Source organism: Triticum urartu, chromosome 2A (assembly GCF_056163025.1).
Source record: "Triticum urartu cultivar PI428250 chromosome 2A, HENAU_Tu73, whole genome shotgun sequence".
NCBI classification, from domain to species: domain Eukaryota; kingdom Viridiplantae; phylum Streptophyta; class Magnoliopsida; order Poales; family Poaceae; genus Triticum; species Triticum urartu.
The window spans coordinates 750,567,419-750,593,343 of record NC_141874.1 but is presented as its reverse complement, the minus strand read 5'-3'; the positions used below and the strand labels follow the sequence as shown (position 1 = coordinate 750,593,343).

The following is a 25,925-nucleotide window of genomic DNA, read 5'->3' as shown; positions in this document are numbered from 1 at the left end:
GGGTCCTGCTCCGGGTATGAGCTCGATGATGAACTCAATTTCTCGGTCAGGAGGCATTCCCGGTAGCTCATCAGGAAAGACATCGGGGTACTCGCATACAATCGGCACTTGCTCCAGTCCAAATTCTGACAGAGAGTTGACTTGGGTGGCTTGAGCAGAGGAGGGGTTGGAGGCATATCTAACTTCGACTCCTTGGTCATTGGTCACAGTGATAGTCCGGTTGGCACAATCTAACAAGCCTTGGTGCTTGATGAGCCAATCCATCCCTAAGATCACATCCAAGCCTTGCGATCTTAAGATGATAAGGTCTGCTAGGAAGTCTACCCCGTTAATGACAATCCTGAATCCTTTACATCCTATATTGGCTCTCATCTCTGCTCCGGGGGTTTGTACCACCATGGGGTTATTCAGGGGTGTAGGGGTCATGCCACTTTTTAATGCAAACTTTTGGGTGACAAATGATTGCGTGGCTCCAGAATCAAACAAGACAGTTGCAGGTGTTGAATTGACAAGGAACGTACCCAGCACGACGTCCGGGTCTTCCTGGGCTTCTTCTGCAGTGACATGATTCACACGACCCTTGCCGTTGTTGGGCAGGTTATGGGGAGCTTGGTTCCTTGGTGGCATTCCACGGCCTTGTCCTGGGTTCTGCGCATTGGGGCGCGGTGCGTCGGGCTTCTTGTTGGGGCAATACTTGGAGTAGTGTCCTGCCTGACCACATCCGAAGCAAGTGACTTGGTTGGGGTTGCTGCTCTTGCCGGCATTGTTATTGGGGTTGTTGTAAGCTGGCCTGGGGTTGGAGTACTCTGAGGTGGATAGTTGGTGCGGGGTGCAGGAGCTCTTGGCTGCTGATAGGTTGGCTTGACCGGGGCTGGCTGCCACGGGCGAGGCTTCTGGTTGCTGGAGCTACCCTTGCTGATCATCTTGCGCTTACGGGTGTCATCCAAAGCGCGTCGCTTGTATTCAAGCATGAGTGCCTTGTTCACCAGATCAGGAAAGGTCGGGCAGTCACACACAACAAGCGAGTACTGCAGAGTCTGGTTAAGGCCTTCCATGAAGCGCTCCCTTTTGGCAGCACAGTGCTGACATCTTCAGGGGCATACCTTGAGAGAACACTGAACTTCTGCATGTACTCCTTGACAGTGTTGCTACCTTGCTTCAGGGCTCGGAACTCACGCTTCTTGATGGCCATGATTCCGGAAGGAATGTGGGCCTTGCGGAATTCTGCCTTGAAGTTGCTCCAAGTGATGTTTTGCTCAGCATGCATGGCCTTGAATCCATCCCACCAAGCTCTAGCAGTTCCCCCGAGACAGTGAGCAGCATAAGCCACCTTCTCACGGTCCTCAGTGCATCCGACTAGTTCCAGGAGATCCTCAATGGTGCGGACCCAGTCATCTGCATCCAGGGGTTCAGCAGTCTCGATGAAGGTGGGTGGTGCATGCTTCTTGAACTCCACCAATGTGGAACGTGCATTGCCGTTTCCCGCCGGCTGGCGGTTGACAACTTGAGCGATCATCTGGAGGGCTGCAGTGTTGGCTTGGCGTTCCTCTCGGAAGGCTTGGAGAAGCTGAGCCATGTCCATGCTTGGAGGTGGTGGCGGTGGTGGAGCTTGTCCTTGGGTTTGGTCCTGACTAGCTCCTTCTCCAGCTTCTGGCTGCTGGGTAGAGGTACCAGTACGGGTTACAACAGGCATCCTGTCGGAGCGGTCAAGGTCTCATGATTGGGAAAGATGGGGAAAGCAATACAGATGGGATGCCTAGTAAGGGGGTTGGTATGACACTAACTATTTTTATGCAAGGGCCAAAAGGCCAAACACATTCATTAAAATCCAAATGGGTGATGTAGTCGCTTACAAGTTCCCGAAGGAAAGTACGACGTCCATCAAACACATCAAAAGCAAACACAATACCACATGGTTTCATATGAACCATTACAAGGACTCGACTTCGCATAGGAGGTACACAACCTATCCTACCGTAGGGGTTACTAACGGGCATATCCGGGCTACAAAATGATGCCTAAGTGGTGGAATGCTCGGTCGCGTAGTCTGGCTCTTCTGGGTCTTCCTCCTCGTCATCGGCGGCCTGACTTTCTTCTTCACTTGAAGGGGTGGGGGAGTGGAGGAGCCCAACACGGCGTTGCTTCGCCGGTGGTGCGAAGAGCTTGCGGTATTCCTTTGCGCTCATGCTGTGTTGCTGTGGTGGTTCTCCATCCTTCGGGGGTCTTCCGCCTCTGTATGCGATTGCGGGTTGTCCAGGGGGAGCACCTTCCTTCTTGATCCTATCCTTCTTCCCTTGTGCTTGAAGAAGAAGTGCCTTGGTCTCATGAAGTTCCTTTCAGAGTTCCATTGATTCAGAGGCCAAGCGTTGTGCCAAACTATCGGCACAAAGGCTGAAGTAAGTCTGGAATCGGAGTGGAAGTCCTTCTTCTAATGGTGGAGCTGGTGCATTGCTCTCATCCTCACCTTCCTTCCGATAAGGCAAGAAACGGGTTGCCATCTCGTCTGCCATCTCTGGAAGAAGGTCTCGGAGGCGGGTGAGTGCCTTGAGGGTTGTCGTCTCGACGGCAAGGACTAGTGTTGCCATCTAGGGTCCCTCAAAGAACCAGCTTGTTGGGGAGTTATTATCCTTCACGATCACTTCCACCTGATACTCCGTGTTGGTGTCATTTATCCAATGCTCGTGGTAGGTGTAAATGGGGGCTCGATGGTACTGGCACTTCTTGAGGCAATCCTCGAGAAGCACGGGGAATCCTGTGGTCAGGAAGTCTTCAGGTACGGCAGCCATCTACAAGGGTTGAATGGGAGAGGTTAATAAGGGAAATATATCTTGGGTGGGTAAGCTTTAGAAAAGAAGAGGAGTTTGGATGGTCTCAAGCTAACTAACGCCCATGCTAACTAAGGCTTCCTACAGTCAGGATGGCTCTGATACCAGCTCTGTGGGGACCTCGACTCATAAGTCGTGATCACCGAATGCACGTGTACAGTGATCCCAGAGATCAATGCTCACTAAACACACAGAAGCTGAATAACAAGAGTCTTACATCCATACATATCGTCTTACACAAATTATGACCATTATGGTCAAGTCTTACATAGATAAAGCCTTAAGGGCTGAACATCAAATGAAACACCAGCAGCGGAATCCTTCGTCGATAGTAGAACCCATGCCATCTGCCTTAACCCTACAGGCATTCTGACTGGGAAACGTCCTAGTTCGCATGTTCGTCTTCAAAGAACTCTTCTTCGAACTCCTGTTCTTCCATGCCTGGCCAATTAAATAACCAGTGGCAAGCCAATGAGTACTTTGAATGTACTCGCAAGCAACCCATGTTTTGGTTCAAGGTACAACAATGCATGCTATAGGTGAATTTTTGCGGAAAGCTAGTTTTTTGAGTGCAATGGCATGTTCAACAACTTATAAGACATGCATCAAGAGAATTCAAGTAACCATAAGGACAGGTTACAGATATCAACATAAGTTGAGTGGGCACCAACCCAACTCAATCATGTCAAGTCCTTTGACTTGACCCGAGTAGTTTTTCCCACTTATCCAAACACTCACACTGATTTGAAAACATGTGGACGTAGTTTAAGCAGCACCGCCCAACTGTCCTTGACCGTGGACACGGGTATTCGAATAGTTTTACACTCTGCAGAGGTTGCACACTTTACCCACAAGATCCGGGGAACTTCCGTGTCATCCACGACCCGCGGTACCTCAAGTACCCGGGGTAAGTACCCGATCACTATCTTTCCCTAGACGACACTAACAAAGAGTCCGCTCGTTGTTCCGCATCCTCACGATGTACATCATACGAGACTCACTCGAGATCGTAAACATCCGAGAGGGGACACAACGGTGTATCCGGTGCCCTGTGAAAACAGTCATGGCCGCCCTACCTGGCACGACCCCGTCCCGAGAGAGCGCACCAACAACTCTCCCGTCACTAGTAATGCGGGCTCCAAGCTAGTATCGGCCTAGGTAATCAATAATGCCCTTTCCCATACAAGGGTAGAGTGGTTGCGCATGTAAGGTTGGGACAGTCGACAAATCTTAAATCTAATCCGTTTTTGAAAACAACACACGCACTGCCTCGGTACACCACTTCGTCATCAAGTGGCTACCCAACTCAACATCTCCCTCGGGCATAAGTGGCACCCGGCGGGGTTTTCGAAAAGTCCTTTGAAAATACTTTGCCTCATCACTATGCATATTCCCGTCCCTTTTTGCGTAGCAACTACTTAACATCCTCTCTACTCCCACCGGCATAACCCTCATAAGAAGGTAGGGTCATGCACAATGCAGGTATCAACGAGAAAGTAACGAAGGCAATCCACCAAAGTGGTTACCCTCTCATCATGATTTCCGAAACAACACTAATAAAGTGCTATATGACATGCATAAAAAGGGTTTCATAGACATGGTCAAAGGGCTACTTGCCTGGCTCAACAAGGTCTTCTGGGTCTTCAAAGTCTTCTGGTCCAACTCCTTCGTCAGCAACGCAATCTATCGTCGCAAAACAATAACGAGAAAATAAGGCAATAATAAAACAGAAAAACCAAAGTGCTTAGAAAAATGTCAACTCATTTTTGTAAAATACTAGGTTGAAATCTAAGAACGGGAAAGTTCATAGTTTTGGATTTGGTGCAACAGAATGGGAGAAATGGATTTTCAAACAGAGATTAAACTGCTCAAATTTGAATTTAAATTTGAACAGTACATAAAAGTTGGTTGGATTTGAATGAAAGTGGCACCATTAAATAGGTGGGATTTTTAGAAAAATATGGGAGTTGGAATTATTACATTTGGATTATTATTTAATCCTGTGGAATTTTTGGAAAAGCCACAGAAAAAGAAAAGGAAAAAGGGCACTGCTCCTGCCGGGCCAGAACAGCTGCGGAGCAGCAGGCCCAGCCAGCGGGCCGGCCCAGCCGAGCCAGCGCATAGCGCGCGCGCCCGCCCACCCTTTTTCAAACCTGACGGCCGGGGCCCGCAGGTCAGAGAGAGAGGGGCGCGGGGCCGTGGGGGAGGATGACAGGTGGGGCCCACCTGTCATCACTAACCCGTGGACAGGGGGCCGCGGTGCTCACCGGCGACGATGCAGGCCACGGCGAGCTCCGGCGAGTGCGGGGATGGCTTCAGGGGACTCCCGCACGTCGGTGGGTGGTGGACTTGGCCGGCGGGGGTGCCTGGTTCACCGGCGACGAGGGGCTGCGGCGGAGGAGCTTCGGGAGGTGGTGACTCCGGCCGTTTCCGGTTGCTACAGAGAGGGGAAACGAGGGGGAAATGATCAGTGGGGTGCAGGGGTTCCAGATCGAGGCAAAGGAGGAGAGGGGGAGGCCTATACCTCGCGAACTCCGGCAAGCCGAGGCGGCGGAGCTCGAGCTCGATCTCGAGCTCGGCCGGCTCTGGAGAAGAACTGGGGGTGCAGGGGGAGGCTTTGGTGGTGCAGGGAGCGAGTGATGAGGAGAGAGGGCCTCGGGGAGGCCCTTAAGTAGGCGAACGTCGAGGTCCCGTAGACCCGTGCGCCGGCGAGCTCACGCTCGTCGCTGCAGGGCTCGGGGGAAGTAGGCATGGTGTCTGGGGTGTTCGTGGGCTCGGTCCAGAGCGAGGGAAAGAAGAGAGGGAGGGAGCAGGGGGGCCAGAGGCGCGCGCGTGTGAGCCGCACCATTGGCGCGCTCGGGCGGCCTCTGTTCGCTAGCGCGGAGGCGCGGGAAGGAGGAGAGAGGAGGGGGGCGACAGAGTAGCGTGCTGCGGACGTCGAGGCGGCCTCGGGGACACGAGGGGGAGAGCCGAGGTGGCCGGATGTGCTTGGCTGGGGGCGGCTACAGTGCGGGAGCGCACTGTAGCGCGCTCCAGAGCGCCCAAATGGCCGGCATGGCCATTCTTTATGCATGGTGAGCGCGTCCATTGGTGTCTAGCAGGTCTAGGGAGGAGTAAAGAAGAGGAGAGGGGCATTGGATGCCATGGATGGCCACTGGAATGAGGAGAGAAGAAGAAGAAGGGTGGAAATGGGGCTGTCCAGAGAGAGAAATAGAGGTTTTCATCCCCCCCAACAATTGAGTTTGGGCTAGGAAGCATACTGGAGTTAGAATATGACTATAAGGGGCTGTGGTAAAAATTTGAGCTCTCCAAGAATAGTGGAGGGGGTCAAAACAGTGGCTTTTGCAAAATGCTAGAAGGTGTTTGATAAAGTTTTGGGCAAGCAAATGAACTCCAATTGCCATGATACTTAACAGGATGGAAAGACACTTAGAAATAGGGTGTGCCACCAAATTTGAGCTTATTTGGAAAAAGTTGCCAATGTAACTTTGGCAAACCCTAGAAATTAGCAGAAATGGACTTGTGTAGATCTAGTTGAGCAAATCACTTCTCCATGATGCACCACTGGTGTAGTGGCCTCATTTGGGGATTTGCACATGCTCACAAAAGATGGGGTCAAGGAGAGAAAGTTGGTAGTACAAACTTGTTCAAATTTGGTTCTGGTCAGAGAGGGTTTTGGGGCATTTTGGTGGACCAAAATGATCTTGATTGAAGTGAGGCTTTGCAAGATCATCACAATATGCATTTGTGACTTGCTGGATTTTTCTTGGATTTTTATGAAAATATTTCCTATAGAAAGATTTCAAATCCTTGAAATGGGCAGAAATGGTTTTGGGAGGTTTTGTCCAATATTTTGAACATGACCATTTGTTGAAACTCTTATATATGGAAAATATATGTCCACTGAGTTTCCCTAAATTTTCTCAAATATTTTTGAAACATTAAAATAATTTTAACCTATTAAAGACCATTTCTGGCATTAAGAAAAACCCTTTAAATAAAATAGGAAAATAGCTTTTAAAATTATATTTTTGGGGTTTATGGGAATCCTATATCTAATAGGTTTCAAATATACTTTTTGAAATATTTTTCATACCCCAAATCAGGTACTTGCAGTGCAAACCTCAATTCAGGGGTTTTTGGAAAAATATTTTTTGAAAATACCATTTGGCCAAATTATTTTTGTAAGAAAATACTATATGGTACTATACACATGGCATGGTCATTGGGCAGAAGTTTGGGGCAAGGAGATGAAGTATAGAAGGTGGAGTTGTGTTGACTTTGAAGAGCACTTGAAAAGCACAGAGAGAAAACCAACTCCAAATAAAAGCCAAATAATGCAAAAGTTTTTGTTGGTCCAAATTTTTCATGCTTTAATAATGCGAAGGAAGAGTTGCAAAATGCAGGGTGTGACATTTTATGTCCAGCGTCCTCTTGTATACAACGTCCTTGGGTCAAGTCAGTGCCAACAAAATTAGAAAACAAAAATAATACTCCCTCCGTTTTTATTTAGTTCGCATATTAGCTTTGGTCAAAGTCAAGCTTTACAAACTTTGACCAAGTTTATATACAAAAATATTAAGATATACAATAACAAATCAACAACATTAGATTTATTATTAAATGTACTTTCACATCGTATAGATTTATTATGATAAATGTCTATATTGTTTTCTATAAACTTGGTCAAACTTTACGAAGTTTGACTTAAGTCAACTCTAATATGCAGAGTAAATAAAAACGAAGGGATTAGTAAATAAATTTTGAATTCATTTACTACTGATGACTGAAAAATAAAATGTCTCCAAACAATAGAAATCTAAATCTAAATATTGTAGGAAAAATCACATATGCATATTATTTTAATATGCCTAGTTCTAAAATTATATGATGTAGTTGGATGGGTAAATCGAACTCAATTGCTACTTCCAATTTATATTAATTCATATTAAATCTTGTGGAACTAAAATCTCCAGTTAAGGTTTTGTTATTCCTTATGAACTTAATACAATCTCAAAAATAGAATCCGTTCCTGGCGATTTTGTGGATGGAAAAGGTGGGGATGAAGGGGAAAGCTAGATCCACTCAAGGCAAAGCAAATCCACGGATCAAATCCAACAAAATTTCATCACACCAACAAATCACAAAAAAATGGGGCTATTTTTGTGGGAAATTTTCGAATTAGGGACAAAATCAACAAAACAAGGCTAGAAAACACAATGGGGAGGCTCCGAAATCATGATCAACGTGGCTCTAGATACCAAGATGATGTAGGGTGGAACCCTATATGGACGATATTTAACGAAAGGAGCGGATCCCGCGATGAACACGATGAACACGAGGGGAAACACGAGAGAAACACTAAAACCAACAAGATTGATCACACATATGCTAGATTCTCGAACACAAAAGAGTTCACACGATCCACGATCAACAAGGGACGATACATGGTAACTGGTTCTTCTCCAAAGGAGGTCTTGATGGGGCCACCCAAAAGGGGGTCTTGAATCCAAGGGGATCTTCTCCGTGGAGGGGCCGCGGTCTCTCTCAAGGAGTAGATCCGATGTGGATGAGTGAGGCTCTATCTCTAATATGAGCTATCACAACGTTGACCCTAGAAAAGAGGAGGTGGTGGTCTATATATAGTCTTAGAGGTCGAAGGGGTACATGGGCTTCAGCCCAACACGAAATCAGCACACAGGCGTCGGACGTCCGGTAGCTACCGGTCGTCCGGAGGCTTGCAAGGGTCCAGACGTCCGGTGCTCATCGGGCGTCCGTAGATTTGGCTCGGGTGTGCTTCGGTCGGGCGTCCGATTGGGGTCGGATGTCTGGGGCGTCGGTCGTCTGGAGGTCTTCCGAAATCCGGCGTTTTGGCTCGGGAGTGGTAGCGCCGGTCGTCCGAAGGGGGGCGGTCGTCTGGAGCCTGGAGTTCGTCGGACGTCCGGGGTTCGCCGGTCGTCCGGTGCCTGGGAGTTTCGAGCAGTCCTTCTTGTCCATTGAGCTTGGTGTCCTCACCGTCTTGTCCATTGGGTGTAGCTGATCCGTGGCTTCCCTCCAAGTACCTGATCAAACATAGGGTTTCCGCTTGAGGTAGTAGCCATGTCTCATGCATAGGAAGTGGTAGTTCGGAGAGGAGCGAGTTCACCTTATCTTCGATAGCCTTGGCTCGTGCTCTTGTCATTGGCCCAAGTGGTGTCGTAGGAGACGTAGGTAGGTCCATGGGGATGACCTTGAGATGCTCCGCATCAGTTAATCATAAGTGGGAGGCTTGTTCAAGTAAGAACAACAACCAAGTACCGGTCCATCCACATATCAAATTATCAAAGTAGCGAACGTGAACCAAACCAACATGATGAAAGTGACTAGATGAAATTCCCATGTGTCCCTGAAAATGTTTTACTTATTATAAGAGACTGTTCTGGCATGTCCTTTGCTACAAAAGGGATTGGGCTACCTTAATGCACCTATTGTTATTATTGTTATTTGTTAGTTGTTACAAATTATCTTGCTATCAAACTATCTGTTGCCGATAATTTCAGTGCTTGTAGAAAATACCTTACTGAAAATCGGTTGCCATTTCCTTCTGCTCTTCGTTGGGTTCGACACTCTTACTTATCGAAAAGACTACAATTGATCCCCTATACTTGTGGGTCATCAGCACCGTACAAACTGTACGGCAGTAACCAACACGGCACCTAAATTGTTGTGACTAGTATACTTATTTTTTTCTTCAAATATAACGCAAGAAATAGCAGTGGTTTCCCTGTTTTCGTATTCTTTCGGTTTTTATTTTGGCCGGTATATATTCAAAAAAAATCTTAGGCATTGTATAAACCACGGTAACCAACATTACACCAAAATTGTTGTGACTAGTATCTTTATTTTCTCTTCCTCAATACAACGCTAAAAAATTGCAGTGGTTTGCCTGTTTTGTTGTGTTTTTGGCCAGTTTTTCTCGTGCTCATTTTCTTTTCTCTTTATTATTTCATTTTTCTAAGTCTATGAACTTTTCTAAAACTCATGAACTTCTCTTATATATCTTCATCTTTCAAATTCATGAACTTTTTCTTAAATTCGCAATACTTTTTCAAATCCGTGAACTTTTTTCGAATCCACAAACAATTTTTGCTCAATATGTGATTTTTTTCAAATTCATGATTTTTTCTAAAATCTATAAATGTTTTCAAATTTATGGTTATATTTACCAAATTGATGCAGTTTTTTCCAAATCCGTGAACTTTTTCAATTCTTAAATTTTTTATCTAAATTGGGGACTTTTTTTCAAAATTGTTGAACTTTTTTCCAATCGGTGAAATTTATTTTTCAAAATCAATTAACTTTTTAAATATTCATAATTATCTTTTTGAAAATCACAATTTCTTTTTCAATTCGGTGATCTTTTTTTATGTGAACTCTTTTCAATTCCTTTTTTAATAATATAGTCAAGGTTGAACGGGTCAATGGTGGACCGGTCAACCACGAACCGTTATTTTTTTATGGGACCTGCTAACCGAGATATGGTTTTTTTTTGAGCTAAAACGCCCTTACGGCTCTTTATTCATTAGGCGCTAGCATGTCTGACTGCATAATTTCAGTCAGCCATCCAGGGATTACATTGTACACAAGCATAGATACAGAAAGCTTTAATGCATGCCTAGCTACACGGTGGGCTGCCGAATTAGTCCGACGGCTAGCATACCGAAGCTTGAATCCCTGAAAGAAATTACTCATATCCCGCATCTCTCTGATGATATGGAAACAACTCGACTTCTGTGGGGCAGCCCATAAAGTCTGAATTTGCTGACAGTCCGTCTTCATTTCCACGTACTCAAGGCCAGAATCATGCGCTGTTGCAAGCGCATCTCTGCAAGCGAGAAGCTCGATCGTGAGGGGGTCCGAAACTCCATCGTAGCGTGAACACCCGGCTTTCACGAACGCCCCCTGGTGATCCCGGATTACGAAACCTGCACCACCTCTTCTATGCTCTGACCCCGTAGCTCCATCTGTATTGATTTTCATCCATCCTACATCCGGTGGCTTCCACCTTGGTTGGGTAGTAGATTGAATCCTGCCGGTTGCTGGAACCTCCAGAGCTCGAACAATCTCTTCTATGGTTATCATGGATTGCATTGGTTGGTACTGCTTCTCACCATGTGTGTAGCTATTTCTTGAATGCCACACTGCCCACATCACTGTTATCATGATTGCCGCTGCCTCCTTCTTTATCATGTTATGGTCCAGTATATCCCGGGACCCAAGTTATTGGGTTGAGTCTTGGCATGGCTACATCAAAGAATCGCTCTGCCGCTTCCCAGAAGCGCCTAGCATGGTCACACTCCATCAATGAATGAACCAGGGTTTCATTATCATGGCCACACATTGGGCAGTTTGGTAGTTGCTTTATATGCCTCCGCTCAAGTTCTCCATAGCTGGGTAGGAAACCCTTTAGCACTCGCCACCAAAATACCTTAATCTTGGGCAGAACATTAAGTTTCCACAGAGCTCGCCATGTTCCTTCCTCACCAGCCGATGAGCCCTCTGTCACCGTCATCTGCCGCTTTTCTTCCATTGTATGCCTATACGCCGAGCGTACAGTAAATAGGCCGGACTTCTCCCACACCCATGCCCAGCAATCTGCTCCGTCTGTCCTCGGCCGTGGCATAGCCAAAATGGCATCCACATCAGGGGGTAAGAATACCGACCTGATCAGCTCAGTCTTCCACTGATTAGAAACAGGATCGATCAAGTCTGAGACTAGCTGAATGGAGTTCGGTTTCAGCGCTCCCAATGGTTTCATGGAACAGCTTCCATCGATCCAGTGATCGTGCCAAACCTCAGTCGTAGTCCCGTCTCCCACTCGCCGGATCAGACCCGACTTGAGCATCTCCCTTCCTTTTATAATAGCCTTCCAAGTTTTTGATGCACTCGTGGGGCATCCGGCTGTAAGAAACTCCTCATTTGGGAAGTATCTTCCCTTTAACACACGAGCACACAGACTGTTTGGGTTTTCAAGTATTCTCCATGCCTGTTTTGCTAGCATTGCGTCATTGAAAGTCTCAAAGTCACGAAAACCGATCCCTCCTTTTGATTTTGCAATGCACATTTTCTCCCAAGATTGCCAATGCATTCCCTTCGTATCTAGTGTTCCAGCCCACCAATAATTTGCACCTAGTCGATCTCTTAAATCGGTTGGAGTGAAAAATTTACTCCCTCCGTTCCAAAATAGATGACCCAACTTTATATTAAAGTTAGTACAAAGTTGAGTCATCTATTTTGGAACGGAGGGAGGACGCCTCACCGCCGCTACATCCCACGACTAGCTCTGTCTCGGGCCGTCGCTGCTGCCGAGTCCAACGACCAACTCTGCCTCGGGTCATCGTCGATGTCGAGTCCCACGACCAGCTCCGCCATAGGCCGCTGCCGCTGCCGCGTTCCACCTTGGGCGGTCGTAGAGCTTGTGGAGCTCCATGACGAGCTCCCTCAGGACGGTGTTGAGGCCCGGACATAGCGCCTGTAGGCGACGAGGGCGGCGCGGGTGCAGGCCGGAGAGATGTAGAAGGTGGGGACGGGTGGAAGTAGGGGTGGCTAGAAATGATGGGGCCGTAGCGTGCATGCAACTAACGGAGGAGTAGGGCAAGGTGGAAGATGAATCCCCGGAGCGCTATGAACTTGGCCAAGAAGAGCAACGCCGACGGTACTCGGGGAAGCTCCTTGGGCCTTGTACAATGCAAGGCGTTTACAGAAATAAACCAGATTTTTGTGAAGCATCGGTGCCTATTTCTAAAGAAGAGACGCTTAGTTAAGAGTTGGGAAAGTAGTGGCTGAACCCTAGCTTAGTGCACCCACAAAAGAAAACATATCAAAATATTTTAAAAAATTCTAAAACCTTGTGGGAATGATGATCAATAAATGTTATGGGCACTTGTAAGAGCATCTTCACTCTCGCCCCCAACCCCCCCCCCCCCCCCCCCCCCAACCACAACCATCTTGCTCGTCTAGATTCGCCTCCCCCGCGTGCGCTATTCCCCCGCCGGAAAAGAGAGGGTTCGCCGCTGCAGCCTCCACTTCGTTTCTGGGCAAGCTTTCCGGCGCTCCGACCACGTAGGGCAGGGTTACCGGCGGCTGCGCACCTACCATGCCCGTCAAATGTTCGGCGATTTGTCTTCTCGATGATGTACTCAGACAACAAGGAGGCATTCGCGGCGCTGCTGGAGGAGGAAGCCCATGCCGACGCAGCCTCATTGCTGGCGAACAGGCCGACCAGAGCGGCAAGGACCATGAGATGCTCTTCATACTCGTTCACAACACTTGCCAATCAGGGGCGACACATCAGACACGTACATACTGGGAGCTGAAGCTGAGGCTGAACAACACGTACAGGAGGCAGCCAGCCAGCCAGCCAGCCAAGATCATCACTTTTACAGAAATCTCGATCCATCAGGCTTCTACAGTACTAAATTACCACCAGTCTACCTTTAGCTCTAAGACGAATTAAAGAAACGAGGGAGAGGGAGAGAGAGATTCAGGGCCCTTGAGTGAGTCTCTGCAGCTCGCCCTGCTCGTCCAGCGTCTCCATGAGGAGAGGCGGCGCGTACTGCGCCGTCCCCTGGTGCTCCTCCGCGTCCTGGCAGAAGGACAGGATGATGGTGTCGATGGACATCTCCACCACCGCGAAGAAGAGCTTCGCCACCGTGTAGCCCAGGCCCCACGTCACCTATATACACCACCATCACAAGTCTTAGTGATGGAAACAAAACATGATGCCGGGTTCGAGTTCTACACTGAAAAAACAGAGATGCTCACCAGCACGGGGACCAGCGGCGACGATATCTTGTTGTGCGCCGACTTGTACTTGTGGGTGTCGAGCATGAGGAACGCGAAGAGCGCGCAGAAGAGGCTCACGCACAGCTTCCCCAGGAACAGGATCACGTCCCCGATCACGTTGACCTTCCCGATGCGCAGTATGTTGTTCATTATAAGGCCGGTCGCGAGCACCGAAGCTTTGAAGAACCCTTTCCCAGTGATGGCAATCTGCAAAACAGCAAAGAGAAGCCCTGTCAGTTCAAAAGTTGCAGCTCACAAATGATAGACGCACAAAAGGAATTCAGAACTAATTATCAGGTCAGATGGGGGAAGTGACCAGCCCCAAACGGCGCACCATAAAAGCCCAGTCGGCAATCCAGTCGGCAATCGGGTAGTACAAAGCATTATGAACAAAGCAGACAACCAATGGCATCGTGCTTCAGGACAGGAACGATCAGTAAAACAAAGATGTTCATGCTTACCATTATGTAGGCATTTCGATTTACAGACATGAGGGTCCAGTCTATGCAGCCTCGGCAGCACTGAGATGAGGACGATGACACTTTCCCAAAGCAGCTCTCCCCAGCAGAACCGACCAGCTTCAACTTGCGGCGAAGGCATTCTAGTATAAACCGAACCCACTCAACAGCTGACACAACAAGCGAGCCTATGGCAGCAGATCCAAGGTTGTAACGCATCAGCCGCTTGAGCGAAGAGACGACACTGAAAAATGGTATATCATGCTGCACCAGAATGGCTTCAATTGTCAGTAAATGGTGAATGCAAAAGTATGGAGTAAATTAAAGAGCACCCATCTAGTAAAAATAGTTACAGTTCTGACTCTTTTGTGCTGTACTTACAGATATTTCGCCACGCGCCCAGTAGTAGGAAGCGACTGATCCAGCAACCACAGTTGCAGAGCATGCCATAAAGAATTGAGTAGCCCAGTAGCATCCAAATAAGTGGAAAAGAATGGCAATGCCGATATGAGGGGTGTAGTGGATGCTGTACCCACAACAGTTGTCACAGTTCACTTTGCCCAACTTCAGATCATATGAGCAACAGTCTGTACTGCAGTCATTTCGGACAACTTGACCAGAGCTGAAGAGGTGGAGTGTGGCAGAAAACCAGAACATATAAAAGATAGCGAGGATAAAGTACGGCACAACTGGGAAAACTATCAGTGCCTGAACTTCACCAATGACCTTTGCAGCAACCTGAAAATAAATTTTCGATGTTAATGCACAGAAATTATTAGGTATATCACAATAGAGGTAGCGTTGATGCATCGTGCTTTTGCAACCAAGCAATCGCCTTTGCATATGCAGTGAGCTGCTTACCTTCAGGACAGGTGTGGCTATCAGTATACGCCGGACAATAGCTATTGAGGACAGAAAAGCAATGATCATTATTACTGTCATCAGCACTGTGGCAACATGAAGATGGCTTATTTCCTGGTAAGAAGGTAAATGATCAGATAACAAGCAGCTTGACCTTGTAAAAAGTTGACTCAATTGAGTTCACTTACCCGCCCGCTTATGTGGACGTATGGATCACTTTCACCAATAACAACCGTTAAGGGGTCATTTCCGAGCCAGCCAGCTGAATATATAATGTAGCCAGTTAGGATAATGTGACATGCATCAGACATAACATGGCAAGTGGCACTAGTGATATGTACCTTTGATGTAACAAAACATGGTAACAGATACTATAAGGGCATTGAAGAGCACTACTGTTATCCATGTCATTGCAGCAACAAAATAACGAATCATGAGCAACCAGATCACTGACAAGAAAAGAGGAAGGAGTGCACCACACACGATTAGGACAGGCCAAGACTTCCCAATGTCCGCAACATATCTCTGCAAATACAAGAAAATGCAATTGATATCTACGTACTGGGTCTCAGATGCTCCACATATCGGTTGCATCAGGAGTAAAATAGAAAAAAAAAATATAGTAATGATGTTGTGGAGACTCGGTCTAAATAGCCACTATGAAGTACCAACTCCTATCAGGACAATCACAGTGCTGGAAAATTCTTTTGAAGGAATAACAAAATTACAGTGTTGGGATATAAACTGTGGGAGTTCTGAGGGCCATTTGTCACTTAATTTCAGTATTAAGCATATAACAGAGAAAAGAGAGTAGTCCGGTCCCTGGAAATTTACAAACCTTGAGAACTGCAGATCTGGCATCAATGGCCTTGTGGATTGTTTTATCTATAAGCATATTTTGTTCAATGTTTACACCACCCATCTGTTGCCAGTGCGTCAAAGAAACATTGGATGCCCGGGCAATATATTGGCAGCTCCAATAGACTGAAAGTACAAGAACATTTTGGATTAGTCATCTCATTGTACTAGTTGACTGACAGGGGCTGTACTGTTACTCCATGCTTACACAAAGGTGTCATGAAATGGCTGAGAGTGAAGATTACCGGCTTACCGTTTACGCTAGGGAATATGACAGGGTAGCACGGGCCCTGAAGCTGAAGGGAGCTGTTCCTCATGTCAGGTGTTAGAACATCGAAGTAGTTATAGTCCCTATTGATCCAATCATCAACTGAGAGCCTGACATCCCCTTCCGGGTAATCACAGACAAAGTTTAGCCCATCCGGTGCCGGAGTTGGGCACTCCATGAGGCAGATGGCCTTGGCGTCGGCCAGGTTAGCCTTGCTGCCCTTGACTCCACTTTGGTACACCTGGTTCGGGTCCAACCAGTACCTGACCTCAAGCTCGTGCACGTCCGGGTCGCCGTGCCTGTCGCCACAGACGTTCCCTTTGTAGTCCAGCTCGTATGTCAGCCTGCATGGACAAGAACAAGATGTCATTCTCATCCTGCCCATTTAATCTACATGCTGAGGTTGGTAATAGCAAGAACATTCCTGGTTGACAAAATGCCATTTAACAGAGAACTCTGCTTCTGGCCAAGTCTTCTAAACTAATCTAGATGGTACCCAAGAGCAACTACAGGGATATCAGCATCAACGAACAACAGGTTTGTTCCATGGAGAAAGCAAAAGGTACCACTTAAAAATAACTAGAGTACCACTTAAAAATTAACTTGCCGAAACGATACAAAATCCCATGTACATGCTTCAAATAATTGCAGAACGGTAGTAGCAGTAAAACGATAGCTATGTACAAAATGCAATAATGATCCTCAGAAAGTTTTACAAGACTGAATAAATTCCACCCCAAAAGGCAGTGGTACATTGCACTGTGGTTAGCAAGAGCATATATATATGTGTGTAGGGGCGGGGCAGAGAAAGTGTCATCTGCTTTCAGGCCACTGAGCACCGAGAGCAGAGCACAAAAAAGCCTTTGAAGAGGGTTTTAGGGAGGGGATACAATTCCTAGGGCCACCGAAGCCCGGAAAGCAAAGGCGGCTTCCATCTTTTCTGGGTTTAGCCTAAAAAAAATCGGTTGGGAGACCCTAGCAAGAACCAGATTCGGTTTCGCACTAGCAGCAGCACGGCTGGCATGGCCATAGCAGCCTCAGTTCAATGAGTCAGTCAGTACTAGTACTAGGGTTCTAGAGCAGTAGAGCAGCAGCTAGCCATCACCGAAAGCAACAGGAGCGAGCAAGCAAGCGTTCCACGGTCAGCAAGACTCATTCATCAATTCATTCAGTAATCAGTACTGCTAGTAGTAAATCCTGGAGCAGATAGTCAGCGAAAGCAACAGGAGCAAGCAAGCAAGCAAGCGTTTCTTTCCCCTCCCCCTGATTTGTTACTGCTAATTATTAATTGCGCACCAAAAAAATAAAATACTGTAAAACAGGGGGCTGAGGAGCAGTTGGAAATGCGCGGCGCAGACGGAGATCTGCACGGAGCAGAGGCAAGAAACAATGAATCTGAAGGGAGGTGGGGTGGCGGACCTGAGCGGGTTGCCCTGGTTGAATGCGAAGCTGGAGTTGACGATCATGGCGACCCAGAAGGCGGCGAAGAGGACGAGGAAGGCCAGGTCGCGGCAGCGCCGGTCGTGCCGGATAATGCCCAGGCTGGCCGTGCCCCCGCCGCCGCCGCCCGGGTGGTCGGCGTCGTCTCCCCCGGGGCCGCCGGCGGCCGCGGCCGAGGGGTAGCGGCCGATGATGGCGCCCAGCGGGCCGCCCATTCCGGCTCCTTCTGCTCCGACGCTCGGCGGGAGGATGGATTTGGGGGAAACGGGGGTGGGCGGTGATCTGCGGGCCGGGCGGAGCGTGCGGGACGGAGATTGGAGAGCAGGAAGCAGAGCAAGGAAGGAGCAAGGGGAGTGGGAGTGTGGATTTGGCCTTTTCTGCTGCTGCTGCCGCTGCGCTCGTGGGAAAAGCGCAGCAAAAGGAGGGGCGGCGAGGGGATGGGGACCGGGTTGTGTTGGGGCCGGGTGTGTACGCCTGCACATGTAGGTGGGTTGGGTAACTGCCGTCCGTCAGTCGTCATTATTAACCGCGCGGTCAATGGGGTGGCGCTCCTCCATTATTAACCACGGCCGCACCGGAGAAGCGACGACTGCGCGGCGATGGGTCCGGCCGATGTTTCTGGGAAACTGTCTTCTCTCATCAAAAGGCGGGGCGGGGCCGGCCCGCCGACCACCGTCGCACGACACCAGCCCCTCCTCCATCCATCCCATGTGGGCGGATGGGCCGCGTCTGCCAGCAGCCGTGCCCACCGATCTGGAATTCCTGGATTCCTGTACTGAATGACGACGTGGGTCAAGTTTGGGCGCGATCTGGCTTCTTTCAACGTGCCACAGGCTACTCGGTTTTGGTGGTGTTTGTTCTCCAGTATTAGGACTTTTTCTAGTTCTAACTAAAAAGCTTTTAATCCTTAAAAAAAGTTCCTCTCTGTTTGTTTTCATAGACTAAAAATTCTTAGTCCTTTTCTAGAGGTTATAAAATGACCATGTTGTCCCTAGTATATAGAAAAATAACAATCAAACAACACTATGGGGCGGCGGGCCAATAGGTGCATGAAAGGGCATTGTTGGAAAAGTCCCCAAAAAGACTCTCCTTGAGAGTCTTCTTCATTTAATCCCAAATGCCTAATTTAGTCCCTAAAAAGTCTCTCCCGTTTGGTAAAAAAATCTCTAAGAGGGACTTTTTCTAGTCCCTACACAAAAAAATCTCTGAAAACAAACACCCCCATTGTTCCATTCCATGCCATGCATCATGCCAACATGTCGCATGTTGCAAAGATTCCAAGCACTCGTCCTGAACGTTGGCGTTCAGCGCAGGCTTCAAACTCCGGCAACACAGCGAACAATCTTCTACTAACAACAAGGCGACCAAAATCTTCTCCACGCATACAATGTGTCAAACTCGATCTTGACATTGGCAACCAAGCCCAACGGGCCGAACCCGAAGCTCACCGCTCAAGTCGGGCTATGTTTACGACCAACATTTTTTTTCCCTCCCCGGCTCCTCGAAATCAAACCCCTCAAAAGGAAAACTCCTTGAAAGCAATAGCTAGAGCGAATGACTAGTCCCCTCTAAGCTCCGCCGGCCTCTCGTCGGCTTGCTACTCCGACAACTGGTGACAACGATGAAAACCCGGTGTCTCAGCTCTCGCTAGTAGATTAGATTAGTTTTTTTAGCCATTACGCTTCAATGAGATCGGATGTAACACGCTTCAGCCGGTTGGTGTGTTTAAAGTAGCAGTGTTCAAGGTGAATTAGCAGTAACGTGACGACGACGTCATCCAAGTGGACCATTTCACTTACGACGCGAGCTTCTGTCTTCTTCAGTATAGCAAAGGGCGGGATTGGGTTCCTAATAATGCCGCAGCCATGAGTTATGCCTTGCCCTTGAGGCAGAGAAGTTTATGTCTTGGAAATGTTAAATTGAGAAAAAGCCGCATCTTCCCAGGTTACATCATCCGGTGCCAGACTTTTCGACTAGTCTATACATTGACCCACATGTGTTCTATTTTGCGTTGAATGATTCGTCTGTCCAACACATCCACTGGAATGGCCTTGATATGCCCTTCGAGTGTGAGTGCGTGAGCAAGGGGGCTTGAGGAAGAGGAATGATCTGATGTCCCACATGTTTCTTCAGTTAACTCACATGGAACACTGGATGGATGGCAAATCATGTTGGTACTTGTAACTTGTAGGAAACATAGCCAATTCGTTCAATCACTTTGTAAGGACCATAGAATTTAGATCTCAATTTCAATGACCCTCTAAGTCATGAAGCATTTTGTCTATAGGGTTGTATTACCAAGTACTACACCGTATCTCCTATTTGCAAACTTATTTATGTTCTTTTTCTGTCTACAAAGTTTTTTATTCTACTTTAGGCCTGTTCCAAGTTAGTTTTGAGCTGCTGCATCATCTTTTCTCTCTTAGAAACTGTCATTCTAGCTTTAGGTGACAATGGGCTTGTGAGGAAGAATTCACAATTTTGTGGTGGTTTGTAAGCATAGAGTGCTTCAAAGGGAGTGACCTTTAAGGATGGATGATAAGAGGTGTTGTACCAGAGCTATGCAAGTCGAAGCGATTTCATCCATTATTTAGGGTTTTCAAACACCATGCGCCTTGGATAAGCTTCTATGCATTGATTCACTCATTCTAAGTGCCCATCTGTTTGAGGGTGTGAAACAGTACTGAACCTAATCTCCACATCAAAAGCATTGAGAAGTTCTTGGTATAAATTCCTGATGAATATGCTATCTCTTTCAGACACAATAACTATAGGTAATCCATGATGTTTAATCACATTGTCCATAAGTACCTCGAAGACTGTTTGCATAGTGTATGGATGTGCTAAAGATATGAGGTGAGCATACTTAATCTGTCCACAATCACCAGAATTTCCCAAGGTGATGTGTGTCCATGCCATATCACGTACATGAAGAGGTTGTAGTATACCAGGAGGATGAATACGTTCCACTTTTGTTAATTACATACAGGGCATTGACTGAAAATTCTTTCACTGATTTCTTGAGATAGGCCAATAGGAAAATGTTGGGGAACATAGTAATTTCAAAAAAAAATCCTACGCACACGCAAGATCATGGTGAGGCATAGCAACGAGAGGGGAAGAGTGTTGTCCACGTACCCTCGTAGACCGTAAGCGGAAGCGTTATGATAGCGCGGTTGATGTAGTCGTACGTCTACACGGTCCGACCGATCCTAGTACCGAAAGTACGGCACCTCCGAGATCTGCACACGTTCGTCTCAGTGACGTCCCACGAACTCTCGATCCAGCTGAGCGTCGAGGGAGAGCTTCATCAGCACAACAGCGTGATGACGGTGATGATGAAGCTACCGACGCAGGACTTCGCCTAAGCACTACGACGATATGACCAAGGTGGATTATGGTGGAGGGGGCACCGCACACGGCTAAGAGATCAATGATCAACTTGTGTGTCTGTGGGGTGCCCCCTAGCCACACATATAAAGGATGGAGGGAGGAGGAGGCCAGCCCTCATAGGGCGCGTCCGAAGTGTGGGGTCCTACTAGGACTCCCTAGTCCTAGTAGGATTCCACCTCCTACATGGAATAGGAAAAAGGGAAGGGAGAAGGAGAAGGAAGGAAGGGGGCGCCCCCTTTCCCTAGTCCAATTCGAACCAGTCCATGGGGAAGGGGTGCGACCACCCTTGAGGCCTTTCTCTCCTTGCCTGTATGGCCCATTAAGGCCCAATACGAATTCCCGTAACTCTCCAGTACTCTGAAAAATACCCGAATAACTCGGAACCTTTCCGGTGTCCGAATATAGCCTTCAAATATGTCGATCTTTATGTCTCGGCCATTTCGAGACTCCTCGTCATGTCCCCGATCTCATCCGGGACTCCGAACAAACTTCGGTCATCAAATCACATAACTCATAATACAAATCGTCACAAAACGTTAAGCGTGCGGACCCTACGGGTTCGAGAACTGTCTAGACATGACTGAGACACATCTCCGGTCAATAACCAATAGCGGAACCTGGATGCTCATATTGGCTCCTACATATTCTACGAAGATCTTTATCGGTCAAACCGCATAACAACATACATTGTTCCCTTTGTCATCGGTATGTTACTTGCCCGAGATTCGATCGTCGGTATCTCAATACCTAGTTAAATCTCGTTACCAGCAAGTCTCTTTACTCGTTCCATAATGCATCATCCCGCAACTAACTCATTAGTCACAATGCTTGCAAGGCTTAGAGTGATGTGCATTACCGAGAGGGCCCAGAGATACCTCTCCGATACACGGAGTGACAAATCCTAATCTCGATCTATGCCAACTCAACAAACACCATCGGAGACACCTGTAGAGCATCTTTATAATCACCTAGTTATGTTGTGACGTTTGATAGCACACAAGATGTTCCTCCGGTATTCGGGAGTTGCATAATCTCATAGTTAGAGGAACATGTATAAGTTATGAAGAAAGCAGTAGCAATAAAACTAAAAGATCATTATGCTAAGCTAACAGATGGGTCTTGTCCATCACATCATTCTCTAATGATGTGATCCCGTTCATCAAATGACAACACATGTCCATGGCTAGGAAACTTAACCATCTTTGATTAACAAGCTAGTCAAGTAGAGGCATACTAGGGACACTTTGTTTGTCTATGTATTCACACATGTACTAAGTTTCCGGTTAATACAATTCTAGCATGAATAATAAACATTTACCATGGCATAAGGAAATATAAATAACAACTTTATTATTGCCTCTAGGGCATATTTCCTTCAGAAACTTCCTTGATTCTATGATAAGTAGCCTTAACTCCAATGTGACCACCTATTCCAAAATTGTGGGATGTATTTAGTAAATTGTCCCTGAAGTTGTGGGAGGCTCCCACATAAATCATGTTCTTGTCCTTGATAAGGTCATTAGAGAGAGATAATTTTCCTTCTGGTTTTACATAAGTACCTACTTTCTGGAAAAGTTTGGAGCTATCAGGAATAGCTGCATAACTTTTATGAACATCTTCAGTCCATGTTGGCACAACCATGGTAAGGTTATGACAATATGCTGACTTAGCTTCTTCTTTTCTCAATAAAGCATCTTCCACCAAAATTTCTTTGACTTTCTTATATTCAATTTACAATTGAATTCTAAGAGTATAAGGAGTAACTTATGTTGAATTCCAACTGGAAATCTATGAGTAGTCATGTATTGTAGAGAATATTGATCGGTTTTAATGATAAAAGGATTTCCTAACAAGTAGCATCTCCATTTCTTTAGGGCCTCTAGTATAGCTAGAGATTCCTTTTCATAAATTGACCGAGTTGCTGCTTTAGCCTACTGTCTTTGACATATAAGCAATAAGTTTCCCATCCTACATTAATAGTGCTCCCGTTCTAGTGGCGCAAGCATCTGCTTTCACTGTAAAAGGCTACTGAAAATTTGGCACACCTAGAACTGGGCATTTTTGTCATGATCTATTGTAGGTTTTTAAAAGTTGTAGCTTGCTCTGGTCCCCACTTGAATGCATCTTTCTTGAGTATATCATGCAAAGGTCTACAAATATTGCCATAATCATTATCAAATATTCTATAATAACCAGTAAGTTCTAGAATCCTTCGAGCTTAGTGTCATTATCTATCTCTTTCCAGTTTAAAACATCCTGAATTTTCCATAGATCGGTGGAAACACCTTGTGCAGAAATAATGTGGCCCTATGCTTATGCTACTTGAGGTACCACAAAAGAGCTTTTGGAGATTTTTCATAGAGAGTTGGTTTTCCTAACAATTTGTAAAGTTTGCTCCAAATGAATGATATGCTCTTCCATGGAGTTGTTGTAAATTAGAATATCATGAAAGAAAACCAGAATATACTTCCTCAAATAAGGCCCAAACATGGAATTCATATAATTCTGAAATGTGGTTGGGATAGTAGTCAATCCAAAGTGCATTATTGTATACTCATAGTGTCACATATGTGTCTTGAAGGTAGTCTTATGAATGCCATATGTGGCCATTGTTGGGGATCGTAGCACAAATTTAAAATTTTCTATGCATCACCAAGATCAATCTATGGAGTCATCTAGCAACGAGAAGGAGAGGAGTGCATCTACATACCCTTGTAGATCGCAAGCGGAAGCGTTCAAGAGAATGGGGTTGATGGAGTCATACTCGTCGTGATCCAAATCACCGATGACCGAGCACCAAACGGACGGCACCTCCGCGTTCAACACACGTACGGTTGGGAGAGACGTCTCCTCCTTCTTGATCCAACAAGGGAAGGAGAGGTTGATGGAGATCTAGCAGCACGATGGCGTGGTGGTGGAAGTAGCGGGATCCCGGCAGGGCTTTGCCAAGCGCAAGCGGGGAGGAAGAGGTGTCACGGTGTAACGCCCCGAGACCGTTGCGCCAGGTGTCGTCCAGTTATTTGCTGATGTTGCCAGGTCATTTGCTTGTGTGTTGCATTTCATCATGTCATCATGTGCATTGCATCATGTCATCATGCAACCCGTTTTAAAACTCAACTAAACAAATGGTATGGATCTTTGATCCATTTAAATCGAGGGAATTCACATGGTGATTCTCTTTACAACTTATCCTCTCGATATTTAGAGAGCTATAGTAATTATTCCAATTATGTGGAATTACCTTAACACACTTGCAAAAATCCCAAAGCCTTTTATTATTTCAACTCTTGGCCTCTAACTTTGCCATATGTCCTTTCATCATTTTCCGGAGCTCCACCTAATTTCTCAACATTTTTGGGCACTTCGAAAAACCTATCCTAGCTCAAACCTTTTGAATTAAATTCAAAGGAATTTGAATTTAATCTTTCAACTTGACCTTTTTTCTATTTTTCCGGACCGTGCACATTTTTTCTGAGTCCGTGAAAATTATCCCTGTGCCCAAATTCTTCCTCTAACCTTCTCTTCTCTTTTTTTTCCTTCTCTTTTTTTTTCTTTGTTTTTGTAAAGAGAGGAGATGGGAGAGAAAGAGCCCGGCTGGGCCTCCCCAGCCCAGCTGCAACCTGCCAAGCCGGCTCCATCCGCGCTGGCCCGTTTGGCCCAAGGCCTCCCGCAGCCCACCTAAGCATCCTAAACCTAGCCCGACCGCACCCTAGGCCCCGACCCTCATCTCCCTCGCGCACCCTCTCTCTCGATCCCCAGCGTCGCCGCCATCTCCCTCGATCTCTCTTTCACGCGCGCTGCCATCCCTCTCCCCTCGACCCGATCCCCTCGTTCTCTTCCTCCCCCTCGTCTCTCTCCCTCACCTTCTCCTCCACCGAGCTAACCAGAGGCCTCCTTGAGCGCTTCCTTGCCTGCAGCCACCAGGACGCCATGGATGCACCAACTCGACTTGATCCCGGCAACCTCGACCCTGCGCTGACTATCGCCTCTGCTCCGGTCGCCCTCGCGTCTCCAGGCCGCCGTCACGCACTCTACCTCCTCTGCCCCGAGCTCCAAGCGCCGTCCCATGACGCCCGAGGCCCCCCTGCTCCGGTGAAGCCTAGCTCCGCCGCCAACGAAGGCCTACCATGGCCCCGCCTCTCCTTCACGCAGCTCTGCACGCCGCCCCGCCTCCAAGTTCGTCGCCACCGACAGCAACAGCAACTACTGCACCCTCTCGTCGCCCGCGACCTCCTCCTCCCGGCTCTGCTCGGGTCTGCCGAGGCCCATCGCCTCCCGATCCGGCGACCTGCGCCCAGGTCGGCCCTCCTTCGCCCGGATCCCGCCGGACCAGCTTTCCGTGACCTCCACTGCCTCCGATCCGGTCGCTCACCACCGCCTTTCCCCGCTGCTCTAAGACACCAGGTCGGCCGCCCGCTCGCTCGTCGTTCTGCTTCGTTGGAGCAGAGAACCAGCGCCGCCCTTCATGCCCATCGTGCCGTGCTCGTTGCATGCCAAGTCAGTCCCGTGGATTTTGTCAAGAGTTCCACTTCGACCCGTGCACGCCTTGTGGATTCGCCGAGTACATCTACCGCCTTCTTCGGAATCACCAAGAACGCCAAGTACCCCTACGAACCGTGTACGACTACCAGCGCCGAAGTCCGCGAGTACCACTACGTTTGCGATGTACATCTACACCAAGACTGGACTGACAAGTACCGCGAGAACATTTGTACCTCTACCATCGCCGTGGATCCGACAAGTACCCCTACAACAAGTGTACCTCTACCTCGTCTTCGGAATCGCTAAGAACGTCAAGTACCCCTTCGAGATGACGAGATCGGCAAGTTCGAATGACCCCAAGTACCTCTTCGAAACGACCGAGTACTATTACCATCGGACGCTTGAACGACTACTTCCTCTACTTCCCACGACGAACCGTGAACAACTACTTCCCCCTTCGACAAGTGTACCCCTACCACCGAACTCGATCCGTTCCGATAATGCACGCTTCAAAGT

At 47.5% G+C, this 25,925-nt stretch overlaps 1 protein-coding gene and 1 pseudogene across 1 annotated transcript; both read right to left on the bottom strand.

Moving 5' to 3' along the window:
- Positions 1–569: 569 nt before the first annotated feature.
- LOC147987726 (uncharacterized) lies at positions 570–1,693 on the bottom strand (annotated as a pseudogene).
- An 11,424-nt stretch (positions 1,694–13,117) lies between these two features.
- LOC125540415 (choline transporter protein 1) lies at positions 13,118–17,979 on the bottom strand. The gene is made up of 10 exons (XM_048704029.2): positions 17,514–17,979; positions 16,080–16,438; positions 15,807–15,952; positions 15,310–15,493; positions 15,157–15,230; positions 14,969–15,082; positions 14,489–14,845; positions 14,111–14,371; positions 13,629–13,856; positions 13,118–13,539 (listed from the first exon to the last, which is right to left on the bottom strand). The coding sequence occupies exons 1-10, from the start codon at positions 17,747–17,749 to the stop codon at positions 13,348–13,350; spliced, it is 2,151 nt and encodes a 716-aa protein (XP_048559986.1). The 5' UTR covers positions 17,750–17,979; the 3' UTR covers positions 13,118–13,347.
- Positions 17,980–25,925: the final 7,946 nt, after the last annotated feature.

Coding starts and splice junctions, on each gene's coding strand:
- LOC125540415 (XM_048704029.2), bottom strand. CDS start 17,749: ATGGGCGGCCCGCTGGGCGCCATCATCGGCCGCTACCCCTCGGCCGCG. Junction 14,372..14,488: donor GGGCGCGTGGCGAAATATCT/GTAAGTACAGCA, acceptor ATTCTGGTGCAG/CATGATATACCATTTTTCAG. Junction 13,540..13,628: donor CGCCGCTGGTCCCCGTGCTG/GTGAGCATCTCT, acceptor TGGTGTATATAG/GTGACGTGGGGCCTGGGCTA.